At 40.9% G+C, this 24428-nt stretch overlaps 1 protein-coding gene and 1 long non-coding RNA gene across 8 annotated transcripts in view; one reads left to right on the top strand and one right to left on the bottom strand.

The window, feature by feature from the left end:
• LOC309531048 overlaps window positions 1-10557 on the bottom strand; it is a 61206-nt gene extending 50649 nt beyond the window's left edge. For all 6 annotated transcript variants that reach the window (XR_014219022.1, XR_014219023.1, XR_014219024.1 and 3 more), the window contains exons 1-2: window positions 10296-10557; window positions 8025-8143 (exon numbers count right to left, since the gene is read on the bottom strand). This is a non-coding gene — a long non-coding RNA (uncharacterized lncRNA). The remainder of the gene's footprint in view (window positions 1-8024; window positions 8144-10295) is intronic.
• LOC309531026 (gap junction beta-6 protein) lies at window positions 531-24428 on the top strand. 2 transcript variants are annotated; one of them, XM_082220347.1, is made up of 2 exons: window positions 531-737; window positions 22771-24428. In XM_082220347.1, exon 2 carries the CDS (start codon window positions 22793-22795, stop codon window positions 23582-23584), a length of 792 nt encoding a protein of 263 aa, XP_082076473.1. In that variant the 5' UTR covers window positions 531-737; window positions 22771-22792; the 3' UTR covers window positions 23585-24428. The 2 variants fall into 2 exon arrangements, with proteins under 2 accessions (XP_082076473.1, XP_082076472.1); XM_082220346.1 differs by lacking the exon at window positions 531-737 and adding an exon at window positions 10863-11020.

Below are 24428 nucleotides of genomic sequence, written 5' to 3'. Positions count from 1 at the left end.
AATAAAATATAGGAGCGGCAGGTAAGCCCCGCCTCCCATAATAAATCACATGATGCGGTGCACGCATACCATTTGAATGGCACTGCCCCCTCAAATAATGTATTGGGGCAGTGAAGCCCCTCTGGCCCCTAGCAGTTGGCTCCTATGGCTGTGACAATTTTAAACAGGGCTCTTTGTGTGCAAAAAATTATCAAAGGTTTCTTCTATGAAATAGAACATATAAGATAAACAGATAGCAGTGAATGAACATATAAATAAGATACACTTTGTATCTTGCTTTCGTATTTCAAGTTAATTGCCTAAATCAGGAAATATTCAACATTTAGGAGCTGCCCGCACTAGCAGATCTATTGCAGTGATGTTAGAAAGAATTGTTCAAAGGGATCTTATCTTGAAAGAGGTATGAATTGTGATTTAGCAACTTGACAATCAAACACCTAGTCATGTCTAGTCTTGCAAAGATTATAAAGATTTCAGGAGCTAGACATATGCTTTGGATTCAAATGAATCTTGAACTGGGGCAGGTTGCCTCAGAGGGATTTGGGCGTTCTTCATGTGGGATCTGCATGAGATGCCTTGGGTTAAAGTAGGGATCCCATCCTAAGGACCTTATGGACTCTGTCCTTAAAAAATATATATGCTGCTTTGTGTCTGCCAAAAGTGCAATTATTTCTTTCATATAATGGGAACACCAGTGTGAGGAGAAGGAGGGAGTTCCTTTGTGACTGAATTTGAGTGTAAGTATTGCTGATTGCTTGCTTATTCTTATTACTAGGCAAGTCAATGGATCCTCTCTTTTCCTTAGCAAAATAGTTTGCTTTTTGTTCACTATATGTGTGTAGTCCTGGTGGTTTTTAATTATTTTACACAAGTAATTATAAAGTGGTTATTATTATTCAACTAGTTATTTCTTAGTGCCTCTTTCTGTATGTGTTGTGGTTGTTATCCAACACACCCCTTAATCAAACCTAAGTAATTTTGTATTGGAAGCCAAGCATAGTCTGCCTTATTTAGAACTCTTATTATTACTAGTATTATTAAATTCTTTCTTTCTTAGTGCCTGCCTGAGTGCTATTGTGTGCCCCCAAACATTCACTGTTATAGGCAGCAAAGCATCACACCATATATATTTAACAATCATTTTCATCATGTTACTGTCGTCATCACCACAGTCCTCTCCCTATTATTACCAGTTTTATGTTTGGTCATCATGAGGTATGTACATCATACTGGCAGCTGCCCCCAGGGACGAGGTACATGCAAGAGGTGCTGCAACTGCAAGCAGCAGCACTGACAATTTCATTTCTCCTCCACCCAACTTAAGTGCACCTTCACTGTTGCAGGCAGAAGCAGTGGATACACAACTGAACGTTTCCCCTTCTCCCTGGTTCTGAGGCTGCTGGCATGGCTAGTAGTGTAAACAAGTGCAATCCTACTAATACTATCTCACCTATTGTAGAGCATGAGGCAGCATGCAGCACTTTGCTGCTGGTAGCTCCTCTGACTGAAGCTATAGAGGAGATCAACTTATGAGATGTCAGATCGGAAGAGGCTTTGTCATTTGTGGAACACTTCAGTTGAGGGCTGCAAATTCTGGTTGTGTGTGTCTGCATGCATGTCTGAGTGTATGAGTCATATTAAAGGAATTCCGTGCACTAAGAGAAGCCAGTGCAAGGATTCCCTCTAATGCAATGGGACATCCTCCCTAATCTGCTCTAGAACAGTGTTTCCCAACCGGTGTTCCAGTGTTTCCCAACTAGTGTGCCACGAGATGTTGCCTGGTGTGCCGCGAGATGTTGCCTGGAGGGAGGCGGGCGAGTCCAAAAAAGGTTGGGAAACACTGACTTAAGTTTCTCTTTCAAAAAGGAAACGTGGGTTAAAGCGGCGACGCCGCCTCCCACTCACTTTCCTGCTCTGGCTTCCCTAACAGTTTTCCGAGTTGCGTCACTGGATCCAGCCCCCTTTTCCACAGGTGACACGGGGCTGGAGGGAGGGAAAGAGGGCTTTACATCGCGCACAAAGGCAGCCTCCTAGAAGCGCTCTGGGCCGGCGCCGTTTTGCCGAAGGCGCCGGAGGACCCCCACCCTCAGCTCCTTCAGAAAGGAAGCCCCGCCCCTCGGCTCCCTACGCCGCCAGGCAGCTCAGCTGACTGACGAGGACGTTCTGTGGCGGCGGCCACCGCACAACCACCGCAGTTGCTGGCAGCGTCCGCAGCGCAATAAGTAACAGCGCCTGGTGCTGCCAACTCTTTCTCTCTCTTACACTTTCGTGCGTCCCTCCCGGTGTGACGCTGCGTGCTGACGTCACGGGGCTGTAATGGTGGTGTGCCTCGAGATTTTTTTCATCAAACAAGTGTGCCTTTGCCCAAAAAAGGTTGGGAAACACTGCTCTAGAAGGTTGGAAGAATCCCCAGAACAGTGTGGTGGGGTCATTCCATTGGGCAAGCAGTCATGCTTCCACTGATGGAACGTTCTTCTTAGTCACACACATAGGTTGTATTCAACCTAGTACTATGTGTGGTGTGTTTATGAAAGGGGGGGGGGGAATAGAGAGAAAGTGCTGTGTGAATGCATATGTGGTGAATGTATGTGTGCATGGTCTGTATGCACACATATGTGCATACACTGGCCATGACAACCACTGGCATGTGACCCTTGATGGGGTGGCTGTTTGGCAATGCAGCCCTCAGCCAAAGAAGGTTAGCCACCTCTCACATAGAAGTTAAATTAAAGCAAGACATGCTACTGGTCTATATTGATAGGAAATGATTTCTAATGTTTTGAAGAAAGTTAGCGAATGTGATTTATTTATTTTTTTAAAAAGTAACATTGAAATAACAATTTGGAAATAACATAATCTCCATTATGAAGCAACAACATAGACATGAATAAACAGTAATGAATAATCACATAGTCTAGGTATGAATAACCACAGGTTACAGAACTGGGAAGTTCTTGCTAATCCATACTATATACAGGAAAGAGACTGGGTGTTAAAAGTGGGTAATGACCAGTTACATCAACTGGCATCAATGCAATGATATTAGTATTTAGCTTTGCTCAGCAATGGAAACGTCTCCAATGGCCACTAGGTAACAAGAAACAAACTTGGTAAAGCATAAGAAAGTGTAAGAAATGTTTCAGGATAGCAGCTTACAGTAGCACTAACTCGAAAAAGGAACAAAAACAACAACAACAACAAAAACCCCACTACAGAGAGATGCCAATTGGCAAGTACAGTGGTACCTCGGGTTAAGTACTTAATTCATTCCGGAGGTCCGTTCTTAACCTGAAACTGTTCTTAACCTGAAGCATCACTTTAGCTAATGGGGCCTCCTACTGCTGCTGCGCCGCCGGAGCACGATTTCTGTTCTCATCCTGAAGCAAAGTTCTTAACCCAAGGTACTATTTCTGGGTTAGCGGAGTCTGTAACCTGAAGCGTATGTAACCCAAGGTACCACTGTAGTTAATTTGCGCTGCAGCATGTGAACAAATATTACTTGTCCATCTGACTCAATGTATTCATTAATAAATAGTATTCATAAAGCGTAGTGTTGGATGGGCTATTTGAGAATTTATTTTCCTTCCTTAGATAACAACAGAAAAAAACATAGTACAGCTGATGGCAAAAGGGAAGATAACAGCATATGAATGGAAAAAAGAGAGCAAATAATGAAATCGGGTGAATGCATGGTAGTCTATAGTTAGGAGATGATTGCACTGATGAAGCATTTTGGAAGTTACTGGAAGCATGAATGAAATTTAAAGAAAGCGTTAATAAATATTGTTTATTATGATATTGTTCTTAGATACCACTAACAATACAAACAGCCATTAAAAAGTATATAAATGTCAAGTGTGTAATTTAAGATTTTCCTTGCAGTTGGGATTCAGGCCTGGTTTTTGTACAGAAATACAACAATGACTCATAACAAAAGATCTGACAAGGAGCAGTGTATTAAAATGACAGTTAGTGGGTATTAGAGGCAACTAGAAGCAAACTGGTTTAATTTAACCGACGGAAATTAAACCAATAAGCACAATCCTATGGATCCTGAGAGAGTGATTCAGGATCACAGGATTTTGCAGAACTCCCTCTCCTAGATGCCACATAAAGGACATCTTGCTCTGAAAACAAGGGGGCCATGGAGGGGCATGACAGAAAATTGTCCTCCTATTTCCCTGATGTGCCCCCAGAATGGGGGCGGGGTGTAGTGGGAAGAAGTACATTGGTCCTGGAGCTAGCATTAGTATCTCCCCACCCTACCCTAATGGAACCAATAGGAGGGGCTTTTTTAAAAGTCATGGAAACCCACCCAGCGTGTGACCTCTATATAGCTCTGGATTTGGTGCTTTCTGTGTCTCAAATTTTCCCTCCCCCAGCCACATTGGGTTGCTATGTAAACTGGAGAACAAAGGGATGGATTGAAAGATACATAAGATAAATCAGCTGGGATATTCCAAGTTCTGGACTAATGCTACAACTGACAGCTTCGTTTATAATGCTGAGCTGCAGCCTTATCTCTCCCATAAAACTTTCCATTCATTCATGGGTGATAGCTGCAGTCAGGACACTTGAGAGACTTAAGAGAAGCTATGAGCTTATTAAAGTGGAAGGAGGAGAAAGGATGCTAAGCCATTTTGTGTACCTTAGTAACCAGCATGCAGATGCAAATATATCTGAAAATAAACCAAAACATTTCCTTTCTCATCCCTAGCTCGGGATTGGGAAGACAAATGTTATCCAGAGTCACAAGTTAGAATAAATGATCATATGGGATGGGAGGCTCAGACAGGATGGTATAGAATGGTATAATTATGAAGGAAGCCCAGTGCAGCTGGCTGAGGATTGTTTCTGGATTCAACAGGAATCAGTACTGTATAGAACACTCAGCAGTTATCACTGGTTACAGTCATTGGTTTTGTTGGTTACAGTTCTATGTGAATTTTCCATAGACGTATACATGACTTTCACAAAGATGAGCAAGCAGGCATGCAAAGGGAATAAAATGTTTTCAGCTTCAAACAGGTCATTCCGCTATGGAACCACACTCATCCCTTTTGGCCTGATGCACAACCCTTCTCAGAGAATCAAGTTAATAAGCAACTGGTTTTTCTTGTTTCCAAGCAGAAGCCTGCAGAAAAATTGTTCAGGCTCCTGTAGGCTGCTGTGCCATTATGCCTGCTTTGACATCTCAGATGACCCTGCAAGCAGCTTCTTTATATACATAAACTTTTATCAGACAGCTTTTCACCCACCCTGAGCATTTTAGGGTGCTCTGGCCAAACTGATACAAAATAACCTCTGAAGCTCTGTCACATAAGATGGTACACACAAAACTCTCAGTTATCCTCAGTTTTAACTGTTTTTAAATTATTGTAACCCATCCTGGGATCTGCTGGTGAAGAGTGGGTGGTGGTGGTGGTGATGATGATAGCTGCTGCTGTTGTTCACAGCACTGTAAGAACTGAATACACCACAAGGAATCTAGAAGATTTGCCGGTTCTGGGTGGCGTCACATTTCCTCTGAAGGAAAAGGTTTGCAGCCTGGGGCATGCTCTTATATTCATTTTTGTCACTGGAAGTGACCACAGTGGCTAAGAGTGTCATCTGCCAGCTTCAGCTGGTACATCAGCTACAACTGATCCCAGACAGGGATAATTTAGCTATAGTGATTCATGCATTTCATACCTCCAGACTGGATTATTGCAATGCACAATGTAAACTTCTTGGATATTTTGATGTTTAGTGGTCTAAACATTTCACTAAATAAAAAAAGAAAAATATGAATTGACCATAACAGATGAAATCTTAAGTCACTGAGTTACTGCCACATTGGCAACATTCTATTTCACCTTACATCTGGACTCTTCCACCTCAGGTTTTCACTTCAATGAAGCAACCCCAAATACACCTCTGCTCTGTTTGGACACCCTTGTTCCTTCTAATATAGAGCTTAAAACTTAAGGATCCTACTGCCTGAGCTAGAATAGCTAACAAATAACCTACAGGAGACCTCTGTGACACTTCATATTGTCATGTGGTAATTATGCAGAAAAGGAAATGACTCTGTGGGTGTAATTTTAGGGCTCAAGTGAGTTTTTCTTTTCCTGCTTTAGCAAGTGTGTGTCTTGCCATGTACATCAAAGGCTAACTGTGTTGAAATATTGTGCTCTCATAACAGAGCTTAAGTTGGAGCGCTGGCAGCAAGGCCATTGGAAAACAAGAGGAAAGTATCAGCATGCTTAGGGGAACCCTGGGTTTTCAGAAATACAAAGACTCTTAGAAAACAACAACACTGCAGTAGTAAAATTCCCTTAGGGGTTCAGTAGTCATGGAATGCAGCATGACAGTTGGAAAAGGAAAATGGAATAGGGAGAAGTAGAATATCCTGCTTGGAAGGGATGGGCAGCTTGAACTCTGAACAGGAACTCTCATTTTAGCCTGGGTAATGCACTGCAACCATTTGTTGTAGGTCCCACTTGTACCCTTGCAATATGCTATAATACTGTTATAAAAATAAGAATTAAAACCAGATGCTCTGCATTCCACATTCATCAACTGGAATTTATCTCTTATCAAGCTAATACAAGATTTTAGTAAGTGTTCTTATTTACAAGAAGATTTATCTAAATAACTTATTTCAAGAATGACCTTTGGAGGCAAACATCAAGGGGGCATGTTTGACATTACAGCTACTGGTGTGATTTAGTCCAGAATGCTGACCTCTTTCAGAAAGAAGTAAATAGGAGGAGCTCTGGGTTGTATTTTAAAGCTGCATCATTAAAAAAAGCACAAAAACTATTTGTAGCTAACAAATGGCATCTAATTCTCAAGCAAGCTGGTTTATTGATCTCATGAGATTAAGATTGATCCCATAGCCATCCACACACAGCAAATGAATATTAAACTAGACACATATTCCCATTACATAGCTGCCATTGGCCATTAAGAATGAAATAATATCACATTTACTGAAGCAGATACTTGCTCCTTATTGATATATAAAGGCAATTTAAAAGTCTACTGGTGATGCATTTAAAGCAGGATTGGGAAAGCTTTGTCCTCCAAATATTTGTGGACTCCCAACTCCCATAAACCCTGCTAAGCATGACCAGCAGTCAGGGCTGATGGGAACTGTAGTCTAACAACATATGGAGGGCCAAGGGTTCCCCATTCATATATAAAGTAAAGCAGTGCATCTGAATATATAACCATTCCTAGATTGGTAAAACAGTTCCTTCACCCCCCTCTCTGGCATCTACATATCAGTCAATCAATGTAAAGTTTGCTAAACTATGCTTAAAATTACCTGACCACTAAATTCAGACCAAATTTTTAAAATATGGCATATGTATATATCCTGGCACTGGAGGTTTGGGAAATCACTACAGAAAGAGAAAACTTTACAGAAAGCATTGCATGCTTTCACTGGGTGCACAGATATAGGCAGATAGCATTTTCAGCTAACTAAAAGATTCTAATAATTCTTGGGAGTTTCTGAGATATACAAAAGACTAAATTGTTTAGTCCAGGTATAGGCAAACTCGGCCCTCCAGATGTTTTGGGACTACAACTCCCATCATCCCTAGCTAACAGGACCAGTGGTCAGGGAGTTGTAGTCCCAAAACATCTGGAGGGCCGAGTTTGCCTATACCTGGTTTAGCCCATTAGTTCTGTAGGAGTTTTCAAAACAGTTGTTCCTCCAGAAACAACAGGAGTAAGTGAAAAAAAAGTGCATGTGTTGGTGATGAAACATACCTCAATCAAGAGGTATCAGTTTGCAATTTGTGGTTTTGCGTAGTTGCTGTGCTGAACCTGATATTACGTATAGATCAGCAGTGAAATAAGCAGCATGAGAGTCTGAACAGTTCTTCGCATTGAGAGGTCTATGTATGCTGATTCAGTGTTTTATCACTTGCAAAAGTCTTGTCTGAAAGTAGCTAGGAAAAAGCAACCATCTAGTTTGGTTCATTTGGCTATCTGTTTTTGCCAGTAATTTTAACAAGTAAAAACACATGTACCTTTTCCAGAGTCAGAGGAACAATACAGGTGTTGTTCATTTGTTGTTGTTGTTGGTTGACAAGCTGAAATAGTAAACCAAGCTGTGTACTGGTGAGCAGCATAAGATAAATGGAGATGCCTAAAGGGAGAGAATCATAGAATCAAAGGATTGTAGAGTTGGAAGGGACCGTAAGGATCATCTAATCCAACCCCCTGCATTCTCATGTTCTTAATCTATCCTAACCTGGGATAACAGAGCTATCCCAGGTTGAGAAATATATATCAGTTATTCATTGAACGATATAGCATACAGGAAAGCCAGAATTTTAAACAGATAGCAATTTATTCTAACAAACAAAATATTTCCTAAGCAATTCAGTTGTAAGATCTGAAAACTGGATAAACTAACCTTGAAACAAAAATATACTTGGGGAGGAGGGGGAATGCTTGATGACTTCAGGTGATAAAGTTGAGTTTGAAGAGTTATCTGTGAAACATGCTGACTGCAGCATTAAATGTGGTCCCAGCCAACATGTTTATTGAGCACTCATCCTGATTTGTTTAGAGGGAAACTGGATGCTGTTTGCTATTTAATGAGAATTCATTCTGATTTGTTTGTGGGGAGGTTAGATGACATTGCGTTAAAAGCATGCGTTTCCCCATACTTTCCAGTGCATTTTCCTATCTCTTTCCTTATTGTAACAAATCTAATCTTGTTGCCAACCTGATTGATTGACTCCCACTCAAAAATAGTGAGTCTGCAAGTGCTCTAAGATCCAAAGGATCAAGCAGTTGTATCTTCTATTTATCAAAACAGTGTTTCAGCAACAAATCAAACTTCGATGTCATATACCAGATCAATTGTTTTTAGTCACTCAAAAGGCAATCTAGGTGATTTAGAAAATGAATGGTGTTTCTTATGTATTTCTTTTTCTTATGTATTTTGTGTTCTTGTCTTATATTTTGATGTTGCAAATAGCCCTGTGATCTTTGGATGAAGGGCAGTATAGAAATTTAATAAATATTTAAATCAATAAAATTACTTCTCCTTTGCATCTGTGTAATATCAATGATAGCAAAGAATGGAGAGGTGTTCAACTCTCTTTTTAACCAATAGGCTGAATGCTTACTACCTGAAGTTAGCTGCATTTGTTTCAAGCAAGCTGCATTCATTTCAAAAATCTCACGGAAGATATGGATATCAATTATATTTAAAATCACATTAGTTATTCCTGTGAGGTAGATTCACAGAAAACTTAGCTTATCTTCAAATGGTTTTTTGGCACGTGCTAGCAATAACAACAGCATATCTTATTGCCTGATGCAGATGTGTTTCAACTTAAACCACCATTCAGCAGATTATCTGCTTTCAAGGTAGCCCTGTGCAATTTCCTCTCCGTATGCTTGCACTTAATAACTTTGGCACAGAATAGCCCTGTTTGGAATTAGGGAGCATGTCAGATTTCATCCAGGGGACTTTTATTATGAGGCATAATAATTGCTCCACAATTTGTGAAAGGAGACAACACTTTCCCCCACGTGAATGAAGAAATATGAACTTGGAGACCAGCTTTCACAAGTGCTTCCAGAATGCCCTGCCTCTCCTTCCTAATCCTTGAAGAAAAGGAGTGTTATGTATGACACAAGCACTCTTTCCACTATCCCAACAGTTGATCTTGCACACCCTTTCTTCAAAGTTCGTGCCTGTCTAGTGGTGACATGATTTGCAAAGTTTTCAAGAGGTATTTTCAATAGCCAATCAAATGTCTGAAATTAATTAAGCAAATTAATTAATAATTAATCCTGTTCCCACCAAATTAAACATGTCTTGCTGTGGGATGGAGTTGTGCATAGACTTGGGTCAGATCTGGATAGATCTGTCGGTTAGAACATGGTGCTGATGAATGCCAAGGTTGCAAGTTTGATCCCTGTATGGGACAGCTACATATTCTGGCACTGTATGGGACTGGAATAGATAATCCTCAGGGCTCCTTCTATTATATTTATTATATTATATTATTATAATTTGTGTTCCGCCCTTCATCTGTAGATCTCATGGTGGTTCACAGCAAAGAAATACAATATAAAAGCACCACATGCATAATTAAAAACTAATTATTATGATCTCTCCTGCTGAAATCTGTGGGATTCAAATGTGCTCAACTCTGGCTGGGAAGGGGCAGAAGTTCCCCAGAGCATTGTATCCTGGAAAGTGATATACAAATATAGCTAATTCATGCATGGTCAGACCAGCTCTGCGTGTAGTTTTCCACCACACCTGCATTTATTACCTGAACTAGGTTGAAGCCCTCTTGGGACGCTCAGGTGGCTCTAATAAAACGTCCTAACTCTACCCGCTGCTGCAGTTTGGATGCTTTTGGTATGTAATTGGAGGTTCTACCATTAAATAGCCGGTTTTGCCCCAGCAAAAAAAAAAGGGGGGGTGTGTGTCGAGAGCGCTGACTTCCCCAACCGGGTGCCCGCCATGCACCATCTCGGTCGGGGGTGACGGGAATCGCCGCCCAGGAGCACCTGCAAGGGCGCCGGGGGGCGAGGGAGGCCTCGCCGGGCTCCCTCCACTCGGCGTCGCCTCTCGACCCTGAGAGAGGCTCCTCTCTCTCCTGCCCTGCTGCTGCTTCTCCTTCTTCTCCTTCTTCTTCCCTCGCGCCCTTTTCCCGCCTCCCTGGAGACGAGGCCTCGCCTCCTCCTCTTGTCCCGGCACGTCAAGGGGAAGGAGGGCGGGAGGCAGGTAGGGGGCGCGGTTAAAAGCCGCCGGCGAAGCAACAGGGAAGAACTTTTTGACGCTCTCAGGGGGAAGAGAAAGAGACCGCGAGCTGCCGCCGTTGTTGCCGTTGCCGCCTGGCCCCAGAGTGAAGGAGACGAGGGCGACCGCCGCCCACCGAAGCGCCGAGGGGGCAGCCCGTCGCCGGCCAAGCCCGCTTTTCCCGCCCTTTTCCAGCCCATGGTGCGCTCGGCGAGGCGCTCAGGGGCTTTGATTTCCCTCAGACGCTGACAGGTGAGAGAAACTTTGCGCGCTTGCCGCCAACCCCGGGGAGCCGGGCGACCCTCTCGAGCCGGCGCCATGCTCTTCATTAAAAATAAAATTATTTAGTGGAATTCGTATGCCGCCCTTCTCCCGAAGATCGCAGAATGGTTCACAACCTCCAGTGGGATGGCTAAGCCTAAAAGTCTGCAAGCGCTACCGACCCCTAATCCCAAACGGACTAGGGAAAGCGCCCTCTGCACATGCTCAAAAGGGGAATATTTGCTGTCGTTTTGTTGCGTGCTGGGTTTTTCGGAGGGGAAGCCGGAAGCCTGAGCCCTGTTTGGGACTTGGTAAAGCCGGGTTTAACTTGTATAGGCGGGGTGGGAAGGGAGGTGAAAAGAGAGCAAAGCAAATTCATGGCATCCATGGAGCTCCATGGTCGGAGGCTGTTGGCTTCACGTAGACAAGATGGGAGCTTGGTGCTATTCAGCACAAGTTCTTTTATAAAGCATTTCCTCCTTTGTTAAAAAAAATAATAATCCTGAAGGAGTCTGTCATAGCAAGCAAATAGGAAAGAGAGTAATTAATGAGAGGATTTGCCCTTGAAAGTTCCGGCCACAATAATTTTTAAGATGCCACAAGACTCCCCCATGCACACACTTTTGGGGGGATGTGATTTATTTTTATTTTTTAACCGTCTGAGGGTTTTGGTGAAAGAAATAATCCCCTTTTATGCATCTCCTTTCCAGATTTCCACGCCATTTAGTCTTAGTGGGACTTCCTCACTGGGTAGTTCCTTTAGTTGTGAAGTTTCGGGATAAAGAGAGCGATGAGTCCCATATGCCTCTTCACAAAATAAATGGGCTAGTTTGTAATCAACTTGCGCAACACGTTTGGTAAACATGGTGTTCAGGAAGATGCCTTTCTGTAGAATCTATTTCTTCAATTCCTCTTTTGCGTTTTACATTGTTTACTTCTGGTCTCTCACCAGGCTGATCAATATGGCAATTGTAGGGAAAGACAATATGACGAGTTTGAGCAAAAATAGGTCAACAGATAATCAGATTTCTCTTTTCTTTTTTTTGAAGAGGCACAAGAATGGAAATCAGTCTATTGTTTTCTTCTATCATATACAGTGATGAGATCTTGGACAAATCATCTAATCAAAGTCGTAAAACTGAGTTCTTAATGCCTCCTTCAGATATCCATTGTAAGACTAAAGTCGTTACTGTTTGGAAATTGGACTGCCTAGTCCTCAAATGGTACTTCTGTTGACCTTGCCAAGAATGCACTTACACACCTAATAGCACCTTAAGATTACTAGACTCAAAAACATCTAATTTACTTTTTCATCACTTCAGAAACAGATCTGGCAAGTTTTGTTGTGAATAGTTATTTCACATTTCTTTTCCACTCTTCTACCCTGCCCACTAATTTCATCTGATTCTGTTTTCATAGAGTGGCCACTACTTCACTTCTGTTTGGTCCTCATAATGTAATTACCTTTAACAATGGTGTATTGCTCCCTTCGCTTCATGTAGGTATGGTTATTCCATATTCCTATCAGTGGCATAGCGTGGGTTGTCAGCACCCGGGGCAAGTCAAGTAATTTGCGCCCCCTAACCCGTGGATTTGCGCCCCCTAACCCTAACCCCCAGATGTTGCGCCCGGTGCGGCCGGCCCCCCCTGCACCCCCACGCTACGCCACTGATTCCTATGATGATGTGATTTTGATACGTTTGATAGCATGCTACATATATAGCATATGTAAACTTTTGGACTTGGAAAGATATGAATTCAAATCTCTCTATAGCCCCTGCCTCATTGGTCAGTTTTTGGCAGATCATTAGCTCTGATCCAGAAAAGCAGCAAAAAGCTCAAGCCTCTCTAGGTTCTTGTTTAAAATATTGCTTTGAGATTATTAGAGAAATTATTAGATACAAATATAAATAAATCAAACATACTGGCAGCTCTATCTGTTTTGGTGGTGTAATTGCGATTCCTATCCAAGTGTGAATAATATTTGGCACTCCAGATGTTACTGAACTAAAACTCCCATCAGCCCCACCAAGCATGCTCAAAGGCTAAGGATAATAGGAACTGTAGTCCAGCAACTTATGGAGAGCCAAATGTTCAGAAATTTTCTATTGGTGGCTCCAGCAGAAAGATGCTGTTGAGCATCCTAACCCAGTTTTGGTGTATGTGTGGAGTACAGTTCTTGTAGATATTTAATTAACTATCCCCACTGAAGTAAAGAGCAATGGGGTTTTCTGCAAAACTTTTCTATAAATCTGGCTCCCTCTCTGCTTTTCTTCCTTCCACCATCTGTTCAGATGGCTTGGTAATGTACTCATTTATGTTTAAGAGTTCTGCATAGGGTTATCTATAGAGTATAAAAGCTTTTGCCGTATTCTCCTGCCTAGTATCGCAAGGAGTGCACATCACATTGGGCAGTCATGGGGATTTCCTTATTCTGTTGTTAACTTGCAGCCAATTACCGTAAATGTGTAGTTCTTCTAGCTGTATATGACATACCCAAACCACCCAGCAAAATAAATAAAGGCAGAAGTAATTAAAGTTAATTTGTGACACACCTAGTCTGGTTTTGTTTTTTTACAAAAGCCTCACATGAAGATGAAACAGACTTTAGTTTGTAAAATCATTAGATTCCTTTCTGGGAGTTTCTGTCACAGGTCCAACACAACCTATGCTCCAACACATTATTGATCAGTAAATTAAAAGTGTATGTGTTTCTTGGTGGCTGTGATTAATGGAAGTGATACAGATAACAAGAATAAAATGGTATCATGTTTTCTTTGTAGAAAGGCAGTTGATAGATCTTGAATACTTAAAATTTTAAGCTACAAAATGCAACTGCATCAGTAGTGTGATGTAGCAAATGGAAACAGTTATGGGTTATTTATTGTTTTTTATTAAAGATTTCTTGGTTTATAAAAATACATGCATTGTCTGGAAATGGAAACAGTTATAGCTCTAGTCCTACTGCTTCCAGTGACCTCTGGTCAAATAACACATTTGCCAAGATAACATATAGTTTTGCCCTGAGAGACCAGTAGCTGAGGCATTACAGTGGTGCCCCGCAAGACGAATGCCTCGCAAGACGGAAAACTCGCTAGACGAAAGAGTTTTCCGTTTTGGAGGTGCTTCGCAAAACGAATCTCCTATGGGCTTGCTTCGCAAGATGACAATGTCTTGCGAGTTCCTGCTGGGTTTCCCCCCCCTTTCCCCCCCTTTTTCTAAGCCGCTTATCAGCTGATCCGATCAGCAGATAAGCCGCTAATAGCGCTAATCCGCTAATCCGTCAATGGGCTTGCTTTGCAAGACGAAAAAACCGCTAGACGAAGAGAATCACAGAACGGATTCTTTTCGTCTTGCAAGGCACCTCTGTATTGTACAATTTTCCATTTGGACATAACATAGAACAGTAAAGGAACTGCTAAGTTGGGTACAGTATGTCCGACTTCAGAATTAGAAAAAGAGTCTGAGTAATTGCACGCTTTTGCACAAACACTAACATAACTTGCTCAAATTAATCTGTTACCTGCCCATTTTATAGATTTCCCCTCTGCCTATTTCTACAAAATTTGCTGTAATAGGCAACTAGTCATTAGTTCCCATCCAGGGACACTACTTGTTAGTAGTGCCCTGGATGGGAACCATTGCCTATTCTTACAAAAAAAAAAAAAATCTAACCAATTTAATCTAGGGTGAGCATTCTGATGTGGATGGGACAATCATCCACCATACACACAGAATAGTATTAGTCACAGGTGCTATTGAAATCACTGGAATAATAACTTTTAATATTTATTTCAGTGGGCCCTGAGTTAATGGTTTGAAAATTATCCTTTGAAAATCTTTAGAATATGAAGCAGGGAAGGGCCCTAGCTTATGGCACAGCTTTACATACCTAAAGTCCCAGTTTCAATCTCTGGCAGCTCCAGGTATGGCTAGAAAAGACTTCTTTCTGAAACCCTACCCATCAACCCAGACAATATTGAACTAAATTGACTTAAACACAGCTTCCTCTGTTCCTAGCCCAATATTTTTGCCTCTCTCCTACTTCTTTCTTCACTTTTCCTATTCATCATGCAAAGGATAAAAATTAAAGGATGGAGAAGGCACATTTACCAATGTTTGTTGGTCCAGAGGCAAATTAAAGTAGTCAAATGTTCAAGGTATGAACCAGATCTCTTAAAAAAATTCAGGTCTGTTTATTTCCATTTGCCAGAATGTCTACTATATCCATGACCTGTATCTCCATGACAGGCTGAATTTTGGCCTTCCATGACTGGAATATCAACCACTTGGCAACTACCATGGCTTCCTTTATCCAGGCAATGAAAGTAAGGTTGCAGTGTCAGCCCTTAACCTTACAATTCAATAGGGTATGAATAAGTCCAGTTTCCATGGTTAAATCATATGGAGTATCTACAACTTTAGCAAAGGGAAAGACTCTGAGCTATCTCAGAAGCCAGGTCCAATATTCCTTAAATAAATTATTTTGTTGTGCAAGGCTAGGAATAATTTTAAGAAATATTTTACCATTCTTTGATGTGAATTGTGACATAGCATTTAAGAACAATAAGTTACATTACATTAAATAGTGAATTATAAAATAAAATGCTCTGGGATTTAAGATGAATGGCAGGCTCTAAAAGTTTATTAGTTTCTGAGGCGCTTCGTTTCTGAGATGCTGCATCAGAATCAAGCTTTGACAGTCTTCTTGACCATATGCTGTTGTTGTTTTTTAATTGTGCAGTGATTTATATTTGGCAAACTGTTAAAGGTTCAAAGAGGTTGCAAATAGAGATGCATGTTAGCAGCTCAGATATCCCTAAAACATACAAACCACCCACCACCATGGCACCTGAAACATAGTGGATATTTTGTTAGTATTTATAGATACAAGAATTACTGCCTTGTGATCTTTGGATGAAGGATGGTATACAAATTTTAATAATAATAAATAAAGCACATTTCCCCAAAGAATCCTGGGATCTGCAGTTTCCCCCCTCCGAGCAACGATTCCCAGCAACATTAAAAGACTACAGTTCCCAGGTTTCTTTGGAGAAGTTATGTGCTTTGAATGTGTGGTGCTGCTCTTCCTATAGCAAGGGGCACCAAGGACAGCAAAAAAGTGCATTTCTAGAAGTAACAATATCTCACTTGGATTTGTGGTAGTAGGCGGACATATACATCTTCTGCAGTAGCTGAGAAACCACAATTTTCTGGGGGATTGATGTCATCTAGAATTTCTCATCTATCTGTTGTATGAATGTCATCTGTAATCTCACAAGCGTACTTGAGAGATTCTCCAGGTACTGAAATCCACATTGAATGACTTCTTCAATGGTAAACATTTAACAAGGAGATTTCTTAAGTGCATGTACCTTGCACGTTTTAACTTAACCTAGAAAGTAAACTGCTGTTTTTTCTCTGCATTCTTAGTTAATGAGTAGTCCAAGGGTCTGGTGTTTCCAAATGGCTCCATTTGTGTGTGTGTCCCTCATCCAGTGGGCTTCTTACAGTCTAGCCAAAATCTGTCGCAAACAGGCTATGTATTCCGCCTACCCCCCACCCTGTTACTGAAAACAGATAACAATCTGAATGCCATCTAACATTGTTCATCATGCATCAGGTTTCACCACCCACTATCTCCACATTACTGTTCAAAGGTATTTTAAGTTGCACCTACTTTCAAGGTATGTGAAAATATAATAAAAAAGTAGAATACACATAGAGAGAAAACTAGCATAGCAAGCACAATTTGAAAAATCCCATGCTGCTGATCACTTAAAAGTCTATGCTCTCCCCAAAGAAACCACCTCTCCCCAAATGAGCTGACCTGGATCTTGCAATCATTTGAGGCCCTTCTTTGTGTGCCTCCTCCACAAGAGGTCTGGAGGGTGGAAGCACGAGAATGGGCCTTTTCTGCAGTGGCTCCCCATTTGTGGAATGTTCTCCCCAGGGAGGCTTGGCTTGCGCCTTCATTACACATCTTTATGAGCCAGATGACAATTTTTCTCTGTAACCAGGCCTTTCTTGGATTAACATTCTACAGTCTTTTAAATATTTGTGGGTGGAAGGTTATTGGTTTGTTTTTGTTTTATTATGTATAACGGAGCTAGCATATTTGCAAAGCTAACCAAGGTTATTGAATTTGGACAAGGCTGTTTGGTTTGGTCAACACCAAACCATTCCTAAAAGAAGCCATGGTCTGGAAGTGAACAACAAACCATGGTTTCACATTGTGATTTGTTGCAAGTGAACAAACCATGCTTAGTGTCCTGTATTGCCTTTGAACATTGGAATAAACCACACTATGGCTTAGCATTATGTGTGAATCGAGGTAGCATATTGTAATTGTGATGATTTCTGGTAGCCACCTGATACACTGAGATGAAGTCAAATTGAGAGGTAAAGGCAGTCATTTGACAGACTGACAAGAGTTAATATTTTATTTGCTAGTAGCATCCAAGATTAGTATAATATATAAGATACTGACTAGTGGACAATTCTAGGCCAGGAGGGTTTCCTTTCTTTTTAATAATGGTTTATTTTAATGGGAGCCGGTGTACAGCTTCCGGGTCATGTGGCCAGCATGACTAAGCCGCTTCTGGCGAACCAGAGCAGCGCACGGAAACACCGTTTACCTTCCTGCCAGAGCGGTACTTATTTATCTACTTGTGCTTTGACGTGCTTTCGAACTGCTAGGTTGGCAGGAGCAGGGACCGAGCAATGGGAGCTCACCCTGTTGCAGGGATTCAAACCGCCGACCTTCTGATCGGCAAGCCCTAGGCTCTGTGGTTTAAAAGCCCTAGGCTCTGTGGCCTTTAAAGTGAAATGAGTGCCGCAACCCCAGAGTTAGCCACGACTGGACCTAATGGTCAGGGGTCCCTTTACCTTATTTGGTCCTTACGTTATTGACTACCATATGAGATGGTGCTTGGAGGTTTTCTAAGCAAAACTCAATCACGGTCTTCTGTAACTGCAATATGATGAACCATGTATTTATCCACAGGTGCTGTTGCTGGTTGCTGCTTTATGTAGTTCTTCTAGCCACTTTTACTGCTGAAGAGGGTACTTTTAAGATGATTATACTACAATTTAAACAGAAGCGGATTGACTTTTAACATGTGATACTAACTCTTTGAAGAAGCCATTCAATCTTTAATTAACAATTTTTCTATTATATGCCACCATACCATATTCTGCACTAGCTAGACAAAGGGGCATTTCCAGACAGAAGTTTACTGTGAACTGTGTGCTTGCTGCTCATGCATGCAAGAAATGGTATTCCTCACCAAAAATACTGTCCCTTATTATTTTCTCAGTCTGGATTTACCATTTCTACAGGTATTTTGATGGTGGTGGTGTTGCTTGGACACTGAAGAAAAACTTGCATGCCCAAGTCCACAATAGACTGTAGTGCAGAAGTGCCTCTAGAAGGCAACAGACTTCTTTCTGAGGCTGACAGATAGCTGTCTATTCAGAAGTCCCATAATTTTCAATAGGGCTTACACCCAGATAAGTGTGTATAGGATTACAACTTCAGGCTGCTGTTCTAAAGACTGGGGGAGGGTGGTTCTACTGCCTTATCTAAAGCTCTGTTGGGTTCTTGCCAACAGGGCTTTCAACTGTGTATGCGCACACACATACAAGCACATTCTCTTTCCCATTGTTTCTGGTGGGAAGGAATGGGAAAGCAGAAGTAAGTCTCATTTCCCCCTTTGTTTGGTGACTTGACAAGTGTCTAGGAGCGTTTTGGATCCTTTGGATTCCTTTGGCGTCTTCCAACGTTACAAATCCAATGTCAGCTGAGTTGGTTGTTGGAGCTGTCAATGTAGGAGCTGATCCAGTCCTTCCTGAGAACCCTATGATGCTCTCCTGGGAAACGTTGGACCACATCCTTAGTGTTATATTGATCATATTATTTGGATTAGTTGAGTGGTCCTTATTGATGACATATCCAAGCATTTTACAAACCGTGCTCCAAAACTTTATACTGGCTCAGACAGACATAAAGTTATTTGTTCCTAATGCACGTCGTCAGCTGGCATGCAAACCCAGCCAGCTGTATTTGGCTCATAGGATGCAGTGTAGATACCAGTGGTAGGGAACCATTTGGGGTCTGCTTTGGGCAGCAGCTTTTATTGGGCCAGCACTGAATGCACCATTTCCTTTACAGCTCTTCCTATAGTGTGGAAGCAGACCTTTGGATCTTTCTTGTCTCCCAAGTATGTATTAAGTATTGCTTAATGAAGCAATAAGACTAATAAAGAAATGAGGCACAAATCTGGGCTCAACAGAAATTCATGAAATCGGTGGCCAGGTTCTAACATGATGTCTTGTAAAAATGGCACTAACTTTTGTGTTATTAAGGTGTATTTTTGAAGGAGCTTCATATACTGATGTTTGGCCAATGACTGCTGTGGTAATCATGTAGAATGTGAAGGGAAGAAGCATGTCCCACAACTTGAGGCGATACAGTGAACATACCAGTGTATATATATTTGGGTGGTCATATTTGGGAGTAGCTTCCTGGCACCTGCCCACTGTGTAGTTGGGAACAATTGCCTTTTCACACTTCATGTGTTTACTGACCAAACATTGGTAAAGCCCTGATGTACCCATAGTACCATGTGATATATAAATGGATCTAAGCATAGCTCAGAACTGATACTCAGATATAAGTATTTTATCCCTGTTGTAAGCAAGAAATATAACATGTTTCTAAACTTGGTGCTTCGTTAATCTTCTAGATTAGCTAGAGATACTGTAAACAGTAACTTTTCAATAGTGAGTCCAGAAACAGGTCTCTATTCTCTCCAAAAGTTTCAGTTTCTTTGATCCCTTAAGTAATCCTGGTTATCTAAGATTTTGACTCTGTCTAGCAGCTTCTAACTCTAAACAGCAGTGCTGTATTATGTTCAACCAGCAGAGCAGAAAATATTTTTGGTGCTTTCTTGAGTAAAAGGGTGTGACACACAAATTTGCTTGCAAGTGGCTGAGCTTGTTTCTTGCCCAGTGCTCATAGCTTGAGTCAGGGTTATGAAAGGTTGTATCCATGACACATACATGGATCAGAATTAACTACCTCCTGCATATAATGTTACACTATCCCATCTGTAAACAAAATGTGATTTGAAACAAAAATAATCATGCAGAAATGAATTATGCATAAATGAATGGAATAGAACATAAACCTAAGGTCTGGATTCAACTTTTTTGGACCACAAATAGAATCATAAGTTAAGCATTGGCACCTTTCAAAAGCACTGTAAGACCTACCGCTTTGTGGTGGCCTCTTTTATCCCATGGTTAAGTCAGGTAGAGAGATCGATGGAATGTTATTCTGTTGCTCACTTTCACTTGTGTTGCTTCCTCTGAACCTTTGAAATGGAACAGCCTTACAGAATGACTTAAAATTATAAGATGGAAATCATTCATCATATCTTTTCTTTATGAAGGTTATTTCCACTAATTTGATGAATGCAGGATGAATGCCAGTTTCCTCCAGAAAAGGTTTTATCTCAATCCAAAATCAAATATACCATTCCCAGTTCAAAACATGAGTTTCTGATTGCCTTTTCTCTTTCTTCATACATAATTTTGTGCTTTTAAAAAAATGAAAGACTACTACTCATCCATTGAAACAAATTCTCCCTATTTTGGAAGTTGCCTTCCTAACCAGCAGAAACCTATTATGTAAAGAGTTGATCTTTATTAAGTCATAAGAAACTAGGAGTGCTTCTTACTGTGGAAGACTGAACTTACTGTGGAATGACCATGTTCTGTTCACTCTTTACAGGGCATCTTCACAACGTAAGCAGTACATCCTTCTTGAAGTTATGTTTTCCCTGCTCAGCTTCAGGTTTTCCCACTAGAGCTCAGAATTTCTAAACTTAAAAAACAAACACTTTAATGGAATAGTTGCAGAAGGCCTCTTGTACTACTGCTTGGTTCGTTATGGCATGGATAGATTGCTCTAGACGTTTCCTTCTCTACTTTCTGTCTCTTCTCTTTAGAGCCAACTCTATTCTGTTGGCGCTTCCATTTCCAAATAGCATTGCCTTAATATCACTTTCTCTCTCTCCCTTCCCAGTTGCAATGGGAGGATTGTGCAGTGAAGGGGGAGGGGCATTTAACCCTTTCCACACACACAGTGGAGCTGGGGAAAGGGAGATTGCCCAGTTGACTATAGTGTGTTTGAAGTCTGGCAGTGTAATTGATAGTCCTCTTCCAGATTTAAGTAGAAGATCTATGATTGAAGGTTGCTAAATTTTCCATGACTGGAAGCACCCAGGACAACAATACATTTTGTGTGAAATCACTCATTGTGGATAATGTATTGCTTGCTTGGTATCTTGAATTGAATGTTAAATTTTATGTTAGTATAGTTTAGTATACAGTTTAGGTCAGTAGTCTTCAAACTTTTCAAACCCAAGATCCATCTTCAACCCAAACATGCATTTAGGGACCCATTTTTTTAACTTTATACCATGTATTTATATTATGAAGTTCTACGGTTGCAGCCCACATTAGAATAGGCTGTGATCCATTCATGGGTCCCTACTCACCAATCGAAGACCAGTAGTTTAGCTTTGAATCACTGCAATGCACTGTTGCCAGAATGAGGCATTTCCCTTGGAGCAGGAATATGTAAAAAAAGATGAATTTTTCTGGTGAATCTAAATTGCACAGAAAATTTAGTTGTCAACCCCCACCCCCCCACCCCGATTCTTTGTGCACTGCGCTGGCTTAAAGAAAGCAGTAAGACTCCTGGAGTGATATCTGCTCAAAGTAGACCCTTTGAAATAGACATGCATTTATTTCAATGCACCATTAGTATGACTACATAGAATATCACTCTTGACTTCTTGTCATACCTCACTATTGTTTTGTTCCACTGAGGGTGGAATTGGTTCTCAACAGAATATTAAGCAGATAATTCATAGCAATTTGATGTGAAGCAAGTGGGATAATGTGTGGAAATCAAGCTCTCCAGCGAGTTTAAGTATTTCCTCTCCATTCCTATTACAAATTCAATAATGCTTCTATGCCATGCTTGGAGTACAGTGAATCATGCTTGTTAGAGCTTTGGGGTCAAACTAGGCATGACATTAAATGCATCTTTGCATTTAATGTTCAGGTTTTAAACAGCATTGTGGGGGCGTGGGCATGTAATCATCAGGATTGCAGCAAGCCTGAAGGAGGGCTTTAACCTTTCCTCTCCTACTGTGGTTGTTGGCACATGTTTGCAGTGGGAATAAATTTCCCTATTGGTGCCAGTTGCTGTACAAGCTCTGGCTATGCCTAGTTGAAACATGTATCCTAGTAATGAAATGCAAAAACTGTCCGTTTTAAGAAACAAATGCAGAATATCATGAAAACCCACCATATATGCACATTAATGGGATGCTACTAACAGCACAATCCATTGTTTGTTCACTAAAAAATGTTCTGCTGAGTTCCATGGGAGTTACTCTCAAGTCAGTTTTTATAGGATAGCAGCCTCATTCATATTTTATAGCAGAACTAGTATTTATCTAAGAAGCTGAATTAGAATTATTTTCTGGGCACACTTTTTGGGGGACTTTGAATTTAGTAGAAGAGTTGTTTGCTTATTTTAATCATTCTTCAGTTAATAAATATTTTTTTCCCATGATAGTGTCGGAGCAGCTTATGTTTAATGTGTTGTATTTTATAACTCAATCCTTCTTCTTTTTTTTTACATCCTCTCCTTGTCATAATAGGTCCAAAGACTCAAACGATAACATGGACTGGGGAACGCTGCAGGGCATTTTAGGAGGTGTAAACCAACATTCTACCAGTATTGGAAAGATTTGGTTGACTGTCCTGTTCATCTTCCGTATTATGATCCTTGTCGTTGCAGCGGAGGAAGTCTGGGGTGATGAGCAAGATGATTTTGTGTGCAATACGCTGCAACCAGGATGCAAAAACGTCTGCTATGATCATTTTTTCCCCATTTCCCACATCAGACTCTGGGCCCTCCAGCTCATCTTTGTCTCCACCCCTGCCCTCTTGGTGGCAATGCATGTCGCATACAGGCGGCACGAAAGGAAAAAGAAGTTCCGAAAGGGAGATAAAAGCTGTGAATATAAGGACATAGAAGAAATAAAGAAACAGAAATTTCACATCGAAGGTCCCTTGTGGTGGACATACACTGCCAGCATCTTGTTCAGGCTGATTTTCGAAGCTTCTTTCATGTATGTGTTTTACTATATGTATCAGGGATACCACATGCCTCGGCTACTGAAATGCAGCGCCTGGCCGTGTCCCAATGTGGTGGACTGCTTTGTTTCTCGTCCCACTGAAAAGACCGTCTTTACCATTTTCATGATTTCAGTGTCCGGCATTTGCATTCTGCTGAATGTGGCCGAGCTCTCCTATTTGCTGCTGAAGGTTTGTGTCAAAAGGTCCAGAAGAGCAGCGAAACCAAAAAATCACACTAACCATGAGAACAAAGAAGAAAGCAAACAAAATGAAATGAATGAGCTTATATCTGACAGCTGCCAGAACACAGTCACAGGATTTCCAAGCAGCTAAGGTGGCCACAAGCCTAACATGCGATTCATACAAAATAGCCACATTCATAGTTGCCTGTGATATTGGTTAGATTTAACTAAGCAATAAATTAAGTGGGAAAACATGAGTATTACAACATGCTGGAATTAGGCACGTGGTGTCATTTTTTTAAAAGGTCAATAACAACATAGGAATGTAAAGAGTATTGGAAATTAAAGAGATTACATCGTATTATGCATATCTGTACCAAGTCAGCTTTGATTTCATTAGAAAGTAATACTTGTTAGTAACTTCTTGCTGAGACTCATCCTAAAGCCAAAGGGAAAGGAATAGCTGCCTTCCAGACTAGATACTATTATGAGACACTTTACTACTGTGGTAGCAGTTTTAATTGTGAGCTTGCATCTAAATTAAAGTATTTTTATATGGTCTGATATGCCATGTTCCTTGGTATTAACATGTATGAATGAGTAGCGTCTCTTTTTAATATTTTGTTGAAAGCTAGCATGACGGCCGATGTCTTCACGCTGCTGGAAGTGAATCATTTCTAAGCATATGACTACATGCTGTAAATAATTCTATGAATACTCTATTTTACATACTACCAGTTTTAAATTTATTTGTACTATAATCCATGAATGATATAGTCATATCTGAATAACAAAGACAGTTTGGTTTCGTACGCTGCAGAAGATTTCAAAGTATTGTTTTTTTAAAATAAATAAATGAAAACCTGTAGACTGGAAATGACAGTAGTAGGGAAAGGGAGGTTAACTGGCTGAAAATAATGTGAAGAAATTTCTCTCAACAGGTATGAGCAAATTTTTAGAGCAAAGTGTTTCAAATAAAGGAAAAATATATTTAA

This window comes from Podarcis vaucheri (assembly GCF_965113315.1).
Source record: "Podarcis vaucheri genome assembly, chromosome: 4".
Lineage (NCBI taxonomy): Eukaryota > Metazoa > Chordata > Lepidosauria > Squamata > Lacertidae > Podarcis > Podarcis vaucheri.
Note: the sequence above shows the minus strand (reverse complement) of the source record. Positions and strands in the feature narration are given on the sequence as shown.